The sequence below is a fragment of the Macaca thibetana genome, chromosome 1 (genome assembly GCF_024542745.1).
Source record: "Macaca thibetana thibetana isolate TM-01 chromosome 1, ASM2454274v1, whole genome shotgun sequence".
NCBI lineage: Eukaryota > Metazoa > Chordata > Mammalia > Primates > Cercopithecidae > Macaca > Macaca thibetana.
The window spans coordinates 14,093,882-14,106,893 of NC_065578.1; the positions used below are offsets into that span (position 1 = coordinate 14,093,882).

General features: G+C 49.3%; 1 protein-coding gene across 19 annotated transcripts in view; it reads left to right on the plus strand.

Annotated features, from left to right (window-relative positions):
• The window catches only part of FHAD1 (forkhead associated phosphopeptide binding domain 1), a 155,265-nt gene that overhangs the window by 124,217 nt on the left and 18,036 nt on the right, over window positions 1-13,012 (plus strand). For 18 of the 19 annotated variants that reach the window (XR_007725021.1, XR_007725020.1, XR_007725022.1 and 15 more), the window contains 5 exons: window positions 504-663; window positions 2,401-2,533; window positions 7,536-7,665; window positions 8,614-8,741; window positions 12,683-12,778. Coding sequence is in view for 16 of the 19 variants with exons in the window: in XM_050787885.1 (XP_050643842.1) it covers window positions 504-663; window positions 2,401-2,533; window positions 7,536-7,665; window positions 8,614-8,741; window positions 12,683-12,778 (647 nt within the window). In the remaining 3 variants the exon portion in view is untranslated. The remainder of the gene's footprint in view (window positions 1-503; window positions 664-2,400; window positions 2,534-7,535; window positions 7,666-8,613; window positions 8,742-12,682; window positions 12,779-13,012) is intronic. The other variant, XM_050787972.1, reaches the window with a different exon arrangement.

Here is a 13,012-nt window from a genome sequence, read left to right on the forward strand (position 1 = left end):
CTTGCAGTGAGCCGAGATCGCGCCACTGCACTCCAGCCTGGGTGAAGAGCCAGACTCCGTCTCAAAAAAAAAAAAAAAAAAAAAAAAAAAAAAAAAAAAAAAAAAAAAAGAAGGGTGTGGGGTACAGGCTACAATGCCCAGTTCTCTGGAGATGTCGGGCCCAATTCTATATCTGCTCACTCTTAGTTGCATGACCTCAGGTAAGTCCCTTACCTCTTTGAGCCTCAGTTTCTGCATCTGTGAAGTGAGGATGCTAATAATAGCTACTTTATGCCTGTAGTCCCAGCACTTTGGGAGACCGAGGCGGGTGAATCACCTGAGGTCAGGAGTTTGAGACCAGCCTGGCCAACATGGTGAAACCCTGTCTCTACGTAAATACACAAAAAAGTAGCCAGGCGTGGTGGCGCATGCCTGAAATTCCACCTACTCAGGAGGCTGAGGCAGGAGAATCACTTGAACCCAGGAGGCAGAGACCCCCTTACCGGCCCTCCTGTCACTCCCAGGGGAGCTAAACGAGAAGCAGAAGATGGAACTGGAACGGAACGTGGCGCTGGTCCAGCAGCAAAGCAAGGAGCTGAGTGTGCTCAAGGAGAAGATGGCCCAGATGAGCAGTCTGGCGGAAAAGAAAGACCGGGAGCTGAAGGCCCTCAAGGAGGCACTCAGGTTGGGTGGGCGGGGGAGGGGGGATAGTTCACCTGGCATAGGGAGCCCCTGAGTCTTGCATAGAGAGAGGGCTCAGTACATGCTGCTTGAGGAGTTGAATCAATGAATGTGTTTCATGGTTTTGCTTATTCTGTGCTTCTCAAACTTCCTTGTCCAATATTCCAGATGACAGGTCTCTGCTTAAATGCCACTTCCTCCAGGAAGCCCTCCCTCACTCACCCTTACCAAACATAGCCAAGGGATCCTGCCATGCTTGGTCTCCCTCAGCCCCTGCACTCTGTCTAACCTACCACTTAGCACACAGCAAGGCTACCTTTGCCTGTTTTGTTGTTGTTTGTTTTTTTGAGATGGAGTCTCACTCGCTCTCTTGCCCAGGCTGGAGTGCAGTGGAGAAATCTTGTCTCACTGCAACCTCAGCCTCCCAGGTTCAAGCCATTCTTGTGCCTCAGCCTCTGGAGTAGCTGAGACTACAGGCATGAGCCACCACACCTGGCTAATTTTTTGTATTGTTGGTAGAGATGGAGTTTCACCATGTTGGCCAGGCTGGTCTTGAACTCCTGACCTCAAGCAATCCACCCACCTCGGCCTCCCAAAGTGCTGGGATTACAGGCGTGAGCCACCGCGCCCGGCCCCATTGCCTGTTTATTGTCTGCCCTTCCCACGAGGACAGGGTCTGTGTAGACCTTGCCCACTATTGATTTCCCAGCCCAGCACATAAGGGAACTTAATATTTATTTAACAAATGAATAAACTGGAGGTGTCAGCTTAAAATACATACAAAATATTGTCATCGTCCCCTGGGTTCATCTTTAAAAACATCCGTGAGTTGCATTTTTACCCGCAGCTTATCCATATTTTAGAATGAGTCATGTTTTCATAAAAAAGAGTTTGACTGAAATTGATGTTTTGTGGATATCTGGTAGCTTTGTGTGCCTCGTGGCCAAAGCAGATTCACGTAGTGGCTAAAGGAGCAGACTCCACACCTGGCTGCCTGGTTTCAAAGCCAGACCCTAGACCGGGCCCGGTGGCTCACGCCTGTAATCTCAGCACTTTTGGAGGCTAAGGCGGGCGAATCACCCGAGGTCAGGAGTTTGAGACTAGCCTGGCCAACATATAGTGAAACCCTGTCTCTACTAAAAATACAAAATTAGCCGGGCGTGGTGGTGCATGCCTGTCCCAGCTATTTGGGAGGCTGAGGCAGAAGAATTGCTTGAACCTGGGAGGCAGAGGTTGCAGTGAGTGGAGATCGCACCATTGCACTCCAGCCTGGGTGGGAGAACAAGAACAAAACTCCATCAAAAAAAAAAAAAAAAAAAAAATAGCCAGACCATCCATTTACAAGCAAGGTGACTACAGGCAGATTGCTGTGTGTCTGTTTACTTGTCTGTAAAATGGGACAAGCAGAGGACCTAACTTGTGGGATTGTTATGAGAGAGAGAAGGGTTAGACACACATAAAGTGTTAGAAACAGCAGACATGCAGCAAATGTCCCTGTAAAACCACAGCAGGTGTCCTCAGCCCCAGTATAGGAACCAAGGGCAGGTGCTCCCTGCCCTGGTCACTCTCTCGTAAGTCCCCTGAAACTGAATTCTCTAGAAATCTGGGAGCAGGAAACTGAAGTCTCAAAAGAATTCTGTTTCCTGTAAAAATAGAGCTCCATTTCCTGGTCTTCCAATGACTGCAAAAGTCATTTGTGGTTCCTGGAACCTCGTGCTATCCTCCTCTTCTCTACCCCAGGGCTTCCCAGGAGAAACACAGACTCCAGCTGAACACAGAGAAGGAACAGAAGTCCCGGAAGAAGACCCAGACGTGTGACACCTCTGTGCAGATAGAACCCGTCCACACCGAGGCCTTCTCCAGCAGCCAAGAGGTGAGTGCCAGCAACTCCTGGGCACCCGGAAGGACGTGCTAAGACACGGCCCAGTGGTGGCTTTCTTTCCTTTTGAAGATATTTTCATTCTAAGTTCCGAAAGTATGACTTGCTTGTGTGAAACGTATAAAGTAAGTCGCAGAATCCTGCCTCTTCAGTCGCAGTCACCAGAGGTCACAGCTGTCCACAGTGTGATGTGCATGCCATGAGATCTTTCCCTCGTAGAGGCCTCCACGTTCTGACACGGTCAAGAAAGTGTAGTGGCTGAAGATCAGGCGTAGATTCACTGCACCTGCGTTTGAATCCCAGCTCCTCCACTTAGAAACTCTGTTGTGACCTTGGGGAGGTCACTGTGCACCAGTTCCCTGTTCTGACAGTAATGACCATCCCCACCTTATGGGTTGGCTGAGAAATACATTTTATGTATATACACATCTGAGCAAACACACACAAATCCATACACATATTTATTCATTCATTCCTTTATTCCGGGCAAGGTCTCACTCTGTCACCCAGGCTGCAGTGTAGGGATGCCATCACAACTTCACTGCAGCCTCAACTTCCCAAGGTTCAAATGATCCTCCTGCCTCAGCCTCCCTAGTAGCTGGGACTACAGACGCATGCCACCACACCTGACGAATTTTTGTATTTTTAGTACAGATGAGGTTTCACCACATTACCCAGGCTGGTCTTGGAATTCCCAGACTCAAGAGATCCACCTGCCTCAGCTTCCCAAAGTCCTGGGATTACAAGTGTGAACCACCACGCCTGGCCCATATAGATATTTGTTTAGTAGATAATTTTTTTACTAATGGTGTCAAACCACGTACATTCTGCAACATGGGTTTAGTTTTACATACCACTATTTAATGGGCATCTTTGCAAGTATATGAAGATCTGCCTCACCCTTTTAAATGGTTGTGTAGAATCCCATTGTTTCTTCTTTCCAACCAGTCCCCTCTTGATGGACACTTCCATTGCTTCTCCTCTTGTGCAATGCTGTAGTTAATGTACTTGTTCTTCCTGAATTGTGATTGTTGGAGCCAAACTGCCCTCCCAAAGAGCCACGTAGGGAGTGCTCTGTGGCTGTGTCTTGGTAGCTGTTCTATGCACCTGCCCAGAAGCATCTGATGGGAGTGTGTCTTTGAGTGAGAACAGCCTTCCTTGGGCCGTCCTAGAAGCAGGCACTCACACTCTGTCCCTACGGCTGGGGCTGTGATACTCCCCACGGTCCGCAGCATGCAATCATGAGACTCAGTGGTTCCTCAAGGCTCTGGTTTCCTGGAGCCTGGGGCTCTTCTTTCCCTGGGGCTTTTTGAGCCTAGAGAGCATGACGTTCCAGTAATGGGCTTTGGATTTTCACTGGGAAGCCAGGCCAAATGTGTCAGCTTGCTTTCCGGCTTTCTCAAAGATGCCTTTCCCCTGCCAGACAGCGTTGAGCCAGGGCCGCAAACAGCTTGAACGAAAGGGCTCGAGGTCCAGCCAGCTGTCCTTGGCATCGATTGCTGTCCAGAGCACTTTAACAGAAGTGTCTCCTGGTTGCTCAGGGTGACCAGGAAGGCGGGGGCTGCAGCAGGTCCACGTGGCCGTAAGCTCCGTGGGGCAGAGAGTATGTGGCACTCCTGTTGGAATCCCAGGCTCTTAGAGCAGAACCTGACCCATATTCATTCACTTGTTCAACAACTATTGAGCACCTGCGGTGTGCCAGGCCCTACGCCAGGGACAGGAGAAGATGTACCGGCTCCCGCCCACACCAAACGCCCTTGGACTCTGTGCACGTCTGTTGGACTGGATTGTTGAACTGGGATGCCCTTGATTTTTAGTTTATATTATATGGAGGGATTAGTGGAGGAGGATGGGGGAGGGAGACTGCAAGATAAAAGGGAAAATGTATTTGTTCCTTCTTGGAATGGTTTTCCTCCCTCGGGCTCCTTCCTGCTTTCTAAGCCAGAGTGGGTCAGAGGGCTTAAGAGTTGTATGAGAAAGAATTTCATCCTCTCCAAATAAATAAATTCCCAGAAGAGCCGCAAGGAGGGGTCATGTGACGTTCCTGGTACCCCTTCAGGCTAGCACAGGCTGTGAGGCAGCCTCAATGCGTGGCTACCCCTACACCCCCAAAATTCAGTATCTCCTGCCCCCCGCTATACACTGAGAGACAGAGAGAGAGGGAGAACATTCCAGGTCGTTTACTCTCAGGGCAAGCACGCATCCTCAAGAGGTGACCGAGGCCAGTGTAGAGCCAACCCCGCAAGGGAGCCAGCCATGCATCCTGTGAGCAGGGTGGAGCCAGGGTCCGAGGACAGGCGAGGCCCTACTAAGCGCGGCCAGGGTGGCCTGCGTCTCTCTCCCAGCTGCTGAGCCCTGGTCCCAGCTGGAAAGCCAGGACAAGCTCCTTACAGCTCCTGTTTCTGACAGGCTGCATATTTACTGAGTACCTACTGTGCTCAGACACAGTGCTGGGCCCTGGAAATAGCACAGTCTTCAAAGGAGATAAAGACTGCTCTCACGGAGCCTGTCATCTGGGAGGAGAGACACAGAAATAAACAAGCCAAGATCAAGTAAAATGTCCAGTGGGAAGAAGCGCTCTGAGAAACTGTACAGCAGGATTCGGAACAGATTGACCTGGGGGAGGGGGGTGGTCAGGTGGTCAGGGAGGCCTGTGCTGGAGGAGACCTGGAGCAGAGCCAGAAGGAAGGGAGGGAACGAGAGGTAGGGACATGGGGGTGGGGGTAGGGGGCCGTCCCAGGAGGGCCTCAGACAGCACTGTTGAGCCCCTTGTAGGAGGCCATGGGCCCTGTTCCCCTGGTGGCAGTGTGGCTAGCGCAGGGCCAGGGATGCGTCATACAGGCCTCTGATAAGCATTTGAACCATCAAAGGAGGAAGAACAAAGAGATGTCTCCTTTGCTCTCCTCTGCATTCTTTTCCTGGGAGCACTTATCACTCTCCGAAATTAGAGTATTTGTGCGCCTGTCTGCCTGTTATCTGTCTGCCCCATAGAAACGCACCCACAGCAGCAAGGGCTGGTCTGCCTGCTCCCTGATCTCGCCCCAGTGCCTAGAACAGTGTCTGGCATGCAGCCATTGCTACCATTCAATAGATAGATGGATAGGCAACTTTTAAAATAATTTTGGTTCACTTCATACTACATATATATTATCTTCTATATCTATAGCTATCTATATATGTATATGTATATGCATGAAGTGAACCAAAACTGTTACTTTAAAAAGTATTATAAAAGAGCCAGATTGTCAATTTTTTCTCTTTCTTGCCAGTTTGACTGAAGCCTTCCCTGGCAACTCTATCTGCAACTGAAACCTGTTCCCAGCACCCCACCCTGTTTACCCACTTAATTTTCTCTTTACCATTTATAACTTCTACCAGATACTTTCCCCTTGTCTGTCTGCCCACACGAGGATGCAGAATCTATGACAACAGGGATGTTGCTGGGTTTAGCCACTGTTGAATCCCCAGAGCCTAGAACAAGGCTTGGCACAATAAATCGATGTGAGATGAACGAATGACTTGCTTACCCTGGAGAAGCGTTGGTTAGCTCAGAGTTTATGAATGGACTTCGGGAGGTCTTGACCCTCTGGAAGTTGTATGCAAATATTTGTGTCGCTGCGAATTTTTCTGGAAGGAAAAACCCTGCATGCTTCCAAATCTTAAAAGGGTACATGACCCTTAAAAGATGAAAAAGACGGCTGGGTGCGGTGGCTCACACCTGTAATCCCAGCACTTTGGGAGGCCAAGGGAGGCGGATCACAAGGTCAGGAGTTTGAGACCAGCCTGGCCAATGTGGTGAAACCTTGTCTCTACTAAAAATACACAATAAAATTGGCTGGGCGTGGTGGCATGCACCTGTAATCCCAGCTACTCAGGGGGCTGAGGCAGGAGAATCGCTTGAACCCGGGAGGCAGAGGTTGCAGTGAGCTGAGATTGTGCCATTGCACTCCAGCCTAGGCGACAGAGCAACACATACACACATACCGTCAAAAAAAAAAAAAAACAGGTGAAAAAGACCTTTCTTTGTCTGTGCTCTTAGTAAACCCAACTCTAGGCTGGTTACAGTGGCTCATGCCTGTAATCCCAGCACCTTGGAAGGCTGAAGCAGGAGGATTGCTTGAGCTCAAGAGTTTGAGACCAGCATGGGCAACAAAGTGACATCCTGTCTCTACAAAAAAATACAGGAAAATTAGTCGGGCGTGGTGGCACACATCTGTGGTTCCAGCTACAGAACTGGAAGGATCACTTGAGCCCAGAAGTAGAGGCTACAGTGAGCCATGATCATGCCATTGCATTCCAGCCTGAGCAACAGAGCAAGACCCTATCTCCAAAAACCAAAACAAACAACATCAAAAACACACACACAAAAAAAAAACTGCAACTGTAACCTGAGCTGTTTAGGATGGTCCCTCTGGGTCTAGTGGCTACCATATTGGACGGTGCCGGTGCAGGTATAAAACATTCCCTTCACCACAGGGAGTTCTGTGGGACAGTGCTGTTGCAGAGGCTCCAAAGTCTCAGAGGAAGGTTTTCCTTTCTCCAGCCCAACCAAGAGCCAGTCTATCAAATCCCCCTAGCAAATATTAAATAATCATCCTTATCACCAGTTAAAAGAAAGCATCTTGCGTTCTCATCTGAAAATGCCCCTCCAGGAGTAGAATTTGCTGTGATTGTTCAGAAACAAGACCAGCGTGACAGCAAATGGAAATCCAGGCGTAGAACAGTATGAGAAGAAAAAATGAAACGTGGAGAGGGAACGTGGAGGGGCTCTTTTATGTATAGTGATGCTAAATAGGAAAGTTGGAGGTCTTCCCACGTGTGACCCGATATTTGAGATGGAAAATGTGAATTCTACCTCTGCGGAAGCCCGAATGCTCTTTTCCCAAAGGTGCTAAGCGACTGGGTTCCACTATACATGAATTGTTCATGTTTCTGTGAATGTAAGAGAAATCTTCCAATCCCTGATCAACTGCTGCCCACCCCATTCTGCCCACAGGAGCAATCCTTCAGCGATCTAGGGGTCAAGTGCAAAGGGTCCCGGCACGAGGAGGTCATTCAGCGTCAGAAAAAGGCCTTATCTGAACTTCGAGCGCGAATTAAAGAACTAGAGAAGGCGCACGCACCAGGTAAATCTCCTCCTTCCTAGTCAGAGCAGCGGACCCCAGGCTCACTCTGGGGACTGACCAGTTTACCAAGACTACCATGTTTTATCCGCATCATCCCAGAACTCAGAGGACACTGTAATACATAAAAAGTTGGGCAGGCCATGATCTCAGAGTCAAGTGCAGGCCTTGATATTAAATAACATTTCATGCACAACTCACTATTGTACTTTTTCTTTTCTTTTCGAGACAGAGTCTCGCTCTGCCACTCAGCCTGGAGTACAGTGGCGCAATCTTGGCTCACTGCAACCTCCACCTCCCAGGTTCTAGTGATTCTCCTGCCTCAGCCTCCCTAGTAGCTAAGACTACAGGGACTAGCCACCACACCCAGCCAATTTGTATATTTTTAGTAGAGACAAGGTTTCACCATGTTGGCCAGGCTGGTCTTGAACTCCTGACCTCGTGATCCACCTGCCTCAGCCTCCCAAAGTGCTGAGGTTATAGGCGTGAGCTACCACTCCTGGCCTAGTTTTTCTTATTTCATGGTGGCTGGGTGAGAACTTTGTCATGGATGAATACTGTCTAAGGATCTATGTTGGAGGACCACTTAGAGTACCCCCTTTAGAGGGGATAGAGCTCTCCTAAGACTTGGGGCCCACTGCAGGCTAGGGCACTGGACTAGGACCTGGAAGCCTGGGTTCAGGTTCTATCCTGGTTCTGTGGCTGAAGGACCTTAGCAAGTCCACCGTCAATGGCCTCAGCACTGATACCTGTGCGGCTGCAGCCTCCTATGAGCCGGGTGACCTTGGCCAGGTCATTTAATCTCTCTAGGCCTGTGTCCTCATCTGCCACGGGAGATCGTAAGGATTAAAACAGGCCTGTGTAACTGTCCCGTAAATAGTTGCTATGGTTATTACATGAAATAACTTCTTCCTGAGCCTTTCTTTTGAGTCTACTTTATTTGTTTTATAGATCATAAAGACCACCAGAATGAATCCTTTCTAGATTTAAAGAACCTCAGAATGAAAAGCAATATCCAGAAAATACTATTGGATGCAAAACCAGATTTGCCAACTCTCTCAAGAATAGAGATCCTAGCGGTAACCAACGACAATTCTCTCTGCTGTGACTGGCGTGTGGAGAGGAGGGGCCTGAGGGCAGACACTAGCTGGGTTCCCTGGCACAGCCATACATATCAGTGGTTCAGGGCCAGGTCCTTCCTCATGGGCTGCTGTCTATGCTCACTAGCTGGTGCCCCAACCATACCCATTGTCCAGGCTTTGCACAGAAAGGTAGCCTTATGCTTGTGCACAGCATGGTTCAGCATGGCGTTGACATTGGGCCACACTGTCAATGGGCCAGCATGGCTGGCCCCCTTTGCAGATCATGTGTGATTTTATTTATTTATTTATTTATTTATTTATTTATTTATTTTGAGACGGAGTCTCGCTCTGTCGCCCAGGCTGAAGGGCAGTGGCGCTATCTCGGCTCACTGCAAGCTCCACCTCCCAGGTTCACGCCATTCTCCTGCCTCAGCCTCCTGAGTAACTGGGACTACAGGTGCCCGCCACCATACCCGGCTAATTTTTTGTATGTTTAGTAGAGACGGGGTTTCATCCTGTTAGCCAGGATGGTCTCGATCTCCTGACCTCATGATCCACCCGCCTCGGCCTCCCAAAGTGCTGGGATGACAGGCGTGAGCCACTACGCCTGGCCGATCATGCATGATATTCTGCAGAACATGTGCAGCAGGCTAATAGATCATGTTATGCCATGAGTTTGCCTAAAGTTTGCTTTTCGCTGTCACCGGAAAAACACAAATACATAAAAGGCAGGAGAAGGGAGCCGTGATTCAGAGCACACAAGTTCTAGAGTCAGAGGGTCCTGTGTCCAGATCCAAGGTCTGCAAGCTGTGTGACCTTGGGCAGCAAGGCTCTTGACCTTTCTGGGACTCCATTTCCCAGCTGTAAAATGATGACAAAAATACTGAAGGAGATAATTCTGGAAAGTGCTTAGCCTAGTGCTGGCTCAGAGGAAAAAATAAATGATAGATGTTATTATTAAATATTATTTAAATAGGCCAGGTATGGTGGCTCATGCCTGTCATCTCACCACTTTGTGAGGACAAGAGAAGAGGATTCCTTGAGGTCAGGAGCTTGAGACCAGCCTGGGAAACATAGCGAGACCCCATCTCTACAAAAAAATTAAAAATACGTTAGTCAGGCATGGTGCCAGGTACCTGCAGTCCTGGCCACTCAGGAGGCTGAGATGGGAAGATCACTTGAGCCCAGGAGTTCGAGGCTACAGTGAGCTATGATCGTGCCGCTGCTCTCCAGCGGGGACAACAGGATTTCCAGAAGTGATTTGATTGTGCAATTGAACGTGCCTTTTTACCCTAAATGGATGTTTGGGCATTTGATGGACACGTGACAGGTCAGCATCTGTCACAGGACCCGCTGAGGGCACGTGTGCTGCCGCAGCTGGATCCACACCACACAGGGTTCTAGAGGAAACAATGAGGCTATCCTGCATTCTCTCGGCAGTTTTTCTGGACATTTACGAGAGTCCGGGAAGAGGGTCTTTGGAAATGAGCTGCTTTTCTTGAGAAAATCAAACCCTACTTCCCTGAGGGTGGGAGTGGAGGGACAGCCTCCAGGTTGGGATCAGTTTGATCCCCAGCCCGACCCATTCCCAAGACAGGCCTCCCCCTCGGCTGTGCTCCAGTCCCACCACAGACTGACCCGCTCCCAAGATGGGCCTTCCCCTCCGCAGGACCCCAGTCCCACCACGGACACCACACAGCAAGAAACCTCTCCACTCTCTCAAAAGACCTCAATCTTCCAACACAACACTGGCAGCAATTCAAATTAAGAGAAAGGGGCCAAGCGCAGTGGCTCATGCCTAATCCCAACACTTTGGGAGGCCAAGGCGGGCAGATCACTTTGAGCTCAGGAGTTCAAGGCCAGCCTGCGCATCATGGCGAGACCCTGTCTCTACAAAAAATTAGCCAGGCATTGGTAGCTCATGCCTGCAGTCCCAGCTACTCGGGAGGCTGAGGTTAGAGAATCACTTGAGCCCAGGAAGTGGAGGCTGCAGTGAGCCAAGATCACACCACTGTACTCTGGCCTGGGTGACAGAGTGAGACCCTGTCTCAAAAAAGGAAAAGAAAAAAGAAGAGAAGGAGCAGGAAGAAGAATAGCTGGCGTTTACTGAGTGCTTACTGTGTACCAGGCATTGAGCAAAGCCCTTGACATGTGTTTTCTCATTTAATCCACACAGCAGCCCACGTCAGTTACCATTGTTATCCCCATTTTACAGATGAGAAAAATTAAGACTTCAGGCCAGGCACGGTGGCTCACACCTGTAATCCCAACACTTTGGGAGGCCGAGGCAGGCAGATCACTTGAGGCCAGAAGTTCGAGACCAGCCTGGCCAATGTGGCAAAACTCCGTCTCTGCTAAAAATATAAAACTTAGCCAGGCATGGTGGTACACATCCGTGCTGAGGCACAAGAATCCCTTGAACCCGGGAGGCGGAGGTTGCAGTGAACCAACATCGCACCACTGCACTCCAGCCTGGGCAACAGAGTGAAACTCCGTGAAAAAAAAAGAAAAGAAAGAAAAAGAAAAATTAAGGCTTCAGAAGGTCAAGCACCTCACCCAAGGACACAAAAATAATGAATGACAGAGCCAGGACTGTGTCCCTGGAGGTCTGCCTCTTGTAGCCTGCTGGTCTGCAGAGAAGGAGGTGGGAATGGTGTGATTGAACCTGCAGCCTGGACTCTTCCTTAGGCCACCCTCCCTCCGGACTCCTGCAACCTGCAGGAAAAGAGAAGGGATTCTGAAGGGGAGTGCAGAGGACGCGGCTCAGGGAGCTGGAGACACCAAGCTGCGTTTTAGGTTCTTTTTGTAGCAAGTCTGCCCAATTTATTGTCGTCTTTAAATACCTGCTTTATTCTCATCTCATAGATAGATAAATATGTCCGCTCTTAATATAGACAAATATGTCACACCTATCACAGTCACCTTTAGGCTTTTATATTTTTGTGAATGGGTGTTGTTTTTGTTTTTGTTTTTGTTTTAAATCTCCCAGGTTTACAATGTAGAGCCAGTAAATGCTGCGAGCTGACATGATCTTGGTGTCCGTGGCGAGCACTGACAACCCAATTTAGTGGTGAGGGGATGTATGGGGCTTGTCCATGGCCTCCAGACTCCCCGCTTGGCCTGGTGCCTTTTCTAGGCCTTTGGCTGGGGCTTTCAGCAAGGAGCTGGCTGAGCAGGGTCTTAGCAGGTGCACAGCTGTCTCCTCTCTGGAAAGGGTCTAAAGTGATGCTCACCCACCATCTGCATCATCTCTGGAAAGCGTCAGAAGTGAGGGTCCAGTTTCCACTGCATGAAAATGACACTCCTTTAATAAAAGGATGGGGGGTATTTTCTGTTTAACCTGCATTCATTCATTCAACAAACATGCCCACTCTGCCAGGCGCCATGCTGGGCACAAGGAGGGGGAGAGTGAGCAAACAGCAACCCAGTCCCTGCTGCTATGGCACTCTCATCTGGACCAGGGTTTCCAGGCCTCAGCACTGTTGATATTTTAGGACCCCACAGTCTGGCGCAGTTTACTGGGGGACGTGTGGATGTCTAGTAGCATCTTTGCTCTCTACCCCCTAGATGCTGGCAGCACTCCCCGCCTGCAGTTGTGACAATCAAAAATGTGTCCAAACACTGCCAAATGGCCCAGGGGAGGGGACAAAACCACCCCAATTGAGAACCACTGTTGTAGAGGGAAGACAGGTGGTGATCAAAGAACAAGACAAGTGATGTATAATTACAGAGACTTCAAAGACAGAGTCGCTTTCTGAAGGGTAGGAATACAATTATAAGAAAGCAGTTGACAAAGGAATCAGACGGAATGATTAGGACCGGACTGAAAATCAACTCTGTTGAGTTAATCTCCGGCAATCACACAGTACTTTAGCTTCCGGTCATAGAAGGTCACAATGGAATGTCAAGAGAGCGCTTTCATTTCTTTCTGATTTCAGCCTCAGAATGGCCTTTGCAACGCAAGGTTCAGCTCAGCCATGGAGAAGTCAGGGAAGATGGATGTGGCTGAGGCTTTAGAGCTCAGTGAAAAGCTGGTACGTACATCCAGCATCCAACCCACTGCTATCCAAAGCCTGGGTCCCCTGCAGTCAGTGTTAACCACGGGATAGTTTAAATGTCAACCTCACATGCCTGTTTAGTTGTTCTAATAACTCTGCAAGACCTACCTACTATCCCAGCATGGGTCAGGAATCGCATAGCCAAATTCCTTGAAAAACTGGGTAGTTACAATGAAGTGTTTATATCTGTTGTCATTTTTCACCCCCGGT